General features: G+C 37.1%; 1 protein-coding gene across 3 annotated transcripts in view; it reads right to left on the reverse strand.

The window, feature by feature from the left end:
- Positions 1-5,000, reverse strand: part of ttc39b (tetratricopeptide repeat domain 39B) — a 25,454-nt gene that overhangs the window by 15,699 nt on the left and 4,755 nt on the right. For 2 of the 3 annotated variants that reach the window (XM_076986077.1, XM_076986075.1), the window contains exons 2-4: positions 4,595-4,629; positions 3,575-3,679; positions 2,701-2,832 (exon numbers count right to left, since the gene is read on the reverse strand). In XM_076986077.1, the coding sequence (XP_076842192.1) occupies positions 2,701-2,832; positions 3,575-3,679; positions 4,595-4,629 (272 nt within the window). Of the gene's footprint in view, positions 1-2,700; positions 2,833-2,918; positions 2,928-3,574; positions 3,680-4,594; positions 4,630-5,000 lie in introns of those variants that run through there. The other variant, XM_076986078.1, reaches the window with a different exon arrangement.

Raw genomic sequence — 5,000 nt, forward strand, 5'->3', positions numbered from 1 at the left:
GTAGATGTATAGTAGAAGATTAGTAGATGTATAGTAGAAGATTAGTGGAAGATTAGTAGATGTATAGTAGATGATTAGTGGAAGATTAGTAGATGTATAGTAGAAGATTAGTGGAAGATTAGTAGATGTATAGTAGAAGATTAGTGGAAGATTAGTAGATGTATAGTAGAAGATTAGTAGAAGATTAGTAGATGTATAGTGGAAGATTAGTGGAAGATTAGTAGAAGATTAGTAGAAGATTAGTAGATGTATAGTAGAAGATTAGTAGATGTATAGTAGAAGATTAGTAGATGTATAGTAGATGTATATTAGAAGATTAGTAGATGTATAGTAGATGATTAGTAGAAGATTAGTAGATGTATAGTAGATGATTAGTGGAAGATTAGTAGATGTATAGTAGAAGATTAGTAGATGTATAGTAGATGATTAGTGGAAGATTAGTAGATGTATAGTAGAAGATTAGTAGATGTATAGTAGATGATTAGTGGAAGATTAGTAGATGTATAGTAGAAGATTAGTAGATGTATAGTAGAAGATTAGTAGATGTATAGTAGAAGATTAGTGGAAGATTAGTAGATGTATAGTAGAAGATTAGTAGATGTATAGTAGATTAGTGGAAGATTAGTAGATGTATAGTAGAAGATTAGTAGATGTATAGTAGATGATTAGTGGAAGATTAGTAGATGTATAGTAGAAGATTGGTGGAAGATTAGTAGATGTATAGTAGAAGATTGGTGGAAGATTAGTAGATGTATAGTAGAAGATTAGTAGATGTATAGTAGATGATTAGTGGAAGATTAGTAGATGTATAGTAGAAGATTAGTAGATGTATAGTAGAAGATTAGTGGAAGATTAGTAGATGTATAGTAGAAGATTAGTAGATGTATAGTAGATTAGTGGAAGATTAGTAGATGTATAGTAGAAGATTAGTAGATGTATAGTAGATGATTAGTGGAAGATTAGTAGATGTATAGTAGAAGATTAGTAGATGTATAGTAGAAGATTAGTAGATGTATAGTAGAAGATTAGTGGAAGATTAGTAGATGTATAGTAGAAGATTAGTAGATGTATAGTAGATTAGTGGAAGATTAGTAGATGTATAGTAGAAGATTAGTAGATGTATAGTAGATGATTAGTGGAAGATTAGTAGATGTATAGTAGAAGATTGGTGGAAGATTAGTAGATGTATAGTAGAAGATTGGTGGAAGATTAGTAGATGTATAGTAGAAGATTAGTAGATGTATAGTAGATGATTAGTGGAAGATTAGTAGATGTATAGTAGAAGATTAGTAGATGTATAGTAGAAGATTAGTAGATGTATAGTAGAAGATTAGTGGAAGATTAGTAGATGTATAGTAGAAGATTAGTAGATGTATAGTAGATTAGTGGAAGATTAGTAGATGTATAGTAGAAGATTAGTAGATGTATAGTAGATGATTAGTGGAAGATTAGTAGATGTATAGTAGAAGATTGGTGGAAGATTAGTAGATGTATAGTAGAAGATTGGTGGAAGATTAGTAGATGTATAGTAGAAGATTAGTAGATGTATAGTAGAAGATTGGTGGAAGATTAGTAGATGTATAGTAGAAGATTAGTAGATGTATAGTAGAAGATTAGTAGATGTATAGTAGAAGATTAGTGGAAGATTAGTAGATGTATAGTAGAAGATTAGTAGATGTATAGTAGATGATTAGTGGAAGTATAGTAGATGTATAGTGGCTGTATAGATGATTAGTGGATGTATGGTAGATGATTAGTAGATGGATAGTGGATGGATAGTAGATGAATAGTGGAAGATTAGTAGATGTATAGTAGAAGATTAGTAGATGTATAGTAGAAGATTAGTAGATGTATAGTAGAAGATTAGTGGAAGATTAGTAGATGTATAGTAGAAGATTAGTGGAAGATTAGTAGATGTATAGTAGAAGATTAGTAGATGTATAGTAGATTAGTGGAAGATTAGTAGATGTATAGTAGAAGATTAGTAGATGTATAGTAGATGATTAGTGGAAGATTAGTAGATGTATAGTAGAAGATTGGTGGAAGATTAGTAGATGTATAGTAGAAGATTGGTGGAAGATTAGTAGATGTATAGTAGAAGATTAGTAGATGCATAGTAGAAGATTAGTAGATGTATAGTAGAAGATTGGTGGAAGATTAGTAGATATATAGTAGAAGATTAGTAGATGTATAGTAGAAGATTAGTGGAAGATTAGTAGATGTATAGTAGAAGATTAGTAGATGTATAGTAGATGATTAGTGGAAGTATAGTAGATGTATAGTGGCTGTATAGATGATTAGTGGATGTATAGTAGATGATTAGTAGATGGATAGTGGATGGATAGTAGATGAATAGTAGATGATAGTGGAAGATTATTAGATGTTTAGTGGATGTTTAGTGGAAGATTAGTAGATGATTAGATGTATAGTAGAAGATTAGTAGATGTGTAGTAGAAGATTAGTAGATGATTAGATGATTAGTGGATGTATAGTAGATGATTAGTGGATGTATAGTAGATGATTAGTGGATGTATAGTAGATGATTAGTGGATGTATAGTGGATGTATAGTTCTTGACCCCACAGTGCAGTCTCTTTCATTCTATTGTGACAGAACCTCCATCATTCAGCCACCAACATCCTCTGCTTGTTTTGTGCTGAGCTATCACCATGACACCCAAGTTACTGCCAACCCATAATACCTCTGGCAGGTGTGCAATGCCTCTTTGATGGTTTCCATGGCAGTCTGGATGTCTTTGTGCTCGAAAGTCATGGCTGCCTGCATTACCAGAATGCTGCTATAGCCCAGCGCATGGTACATGCTGTCCTTAGCCCTGTACAACACACACACACACAAACACACGTATATATATAACTGCACCAGTTACACACACATACACACACACACACACTCCTGTACCATGGTTTGAGTAGGTACACACACACACTACTGCACCATGGTTTGAGTATGTAAACACACACACACACACTCCTGTACCATGGTTTGAGTAGGTACACTCACACACAAACACACACACACACTCCTGTACCATGGTTTGAGTAGGTACACACACACACACACACACACACACACACACACACACACACACACACTCCTGTACCATGGTTTGAGTAGGTACACACACACACTACTGCACCATGGTTTGAGTATGTAAACACACACACACACACACACACACACACTCCTGTACCATGGTTTGAGTAGGTACACACACACACACACACACACACACACACACACACACACACTCCTGTACCATGGTTTGAGTAGGTACACACACACACACACACACACACACACACACACTCCTGTACCATGGTTTGAGTAGGTACACACACACACACACACACACACACACACACACACACACACACACACACACACACACACACACACACACACACACACACTCCTGTACCATGGTTTGAGTAGGTATACACACACACACACACACACTCCTGTACCATGGTTTGAGTAGGTATACACACACACACACACACACACACACACACACACACACACACACACACACACACACACACACACTCCTGTACCATGGTTTGAGTAGGTCCAGTGCTTCAGAGAACTTGTTGTTGAGCAGCAGGTTGAGTGCTAGGGTGCACTCTTCTAATGACGTCAACAGATCCATCTTAGAAGCCCTGCACACACAAACACACACACACAAACACACACACAAAGTTCCATCTTAGAAGCCCTCCCTGTTGATAGAGGGCTGTTCATACATGCACACACACACACACACACACACACAAGCACACGCACACACACACACACACACATACACACGCACACACACAAGCACACGCACACACACACACACACACACACACACACACTTTTCAGTTTTATCTTTCTCCACTCAGATCCAGTTTATCTGTGGTCATCAAATCAAAATTTTGCTTCATCCAATCAGAACTTGTTTTCATTTTAGATTGTCCAATCATGGCAGCTGTACCTGAAGCGGCAGCCTCACTGGAAAGCAGATCTGACTGGCTGTAGCATCTTCTTCAGGTATGTTCAGATGTTCATCATTCTGGAGTCCATTTGTGTAATAGTTAATGACAGACACGTCCAGCTGTATCAGCAGACATGTCTGTCTCCCTGGTCGGTCTCCCCCATCTCATCCTCCGTACGACACGAGTTAGTTCATCTTCAGAGATGTTTTTCATACCTCCTGGCTTATCGTCTATCTCATTTTAGATCATCATACCTCTTCCTATCAGACGGGTCGATCACGAACACTCTTACACCGTCAGTGTTAATCCTCTATACTGCTCCTTTATAATTGACGTATGCAAACGTCACAGCAACCACAGGATGATGGTAACAGACGCCACAGGATATAATATGGTCAATTATCTCTCTCTCTCTCTCTTCCTCCTTCTCTCTCTTTCTCTCTACCCCTCCCTCCCTCCCTGTGTGTGTGTGTCTCTCTCTCCCCCTCTATAGGTTAACACTGTAGTAGTGTTAATGCAACAGCCACTATTATGCATGTATACAGCCATTCTTGTGTAGTATGTGTATATATCGGATGGTGGTGGTGCTGAACTTACACTGGAATTCTGTCATAAGCATCTTCAAAACACTCCTGCAAAAACAAAAGAACCTCAGTGTACACACTCCAAAACACACGTGACTCCAAAACACACGTGACTCCAAAATACTAACCTCAACATATTTTACAATACAATATACATATATCAGTGATCTGCGAGATTCACATTTCTCAGCATTGATTGGTGGGCATTAATGTAATAATCATGTAATCTTATTTCACGGCACAGTAAGATTCTAATGTTTTCATCTGTATTGCTTATTTATATACAGTATATACCCGTTACCTTTATATTGTCTTACCTATATTTCACATTCCAAAGGCATGTGAACACACACACACACTCCTGTACCAGTTCACAATTAGTGGCAGAGCTGACCCCAGACCAGTCTCATGAATGAATA

This window comes from Brachyhypopomus gauderio, unplaced genomic scaffold (genome assembly GCF_052324685.1).
Source record: "Brachyhypopomus gauderio isolate BG-103 unplaced genomic scaffold, BGAUD_0.2 sc45, whole genome shotgun sequence".
Taxonomy (NCBI): Eukaryota; Metazoa; Chordata; class Actinopteri; order Gymnotiformes; family Hypopomidae; genus Brachyhypopomus; species Brachyhypopomus gauderio.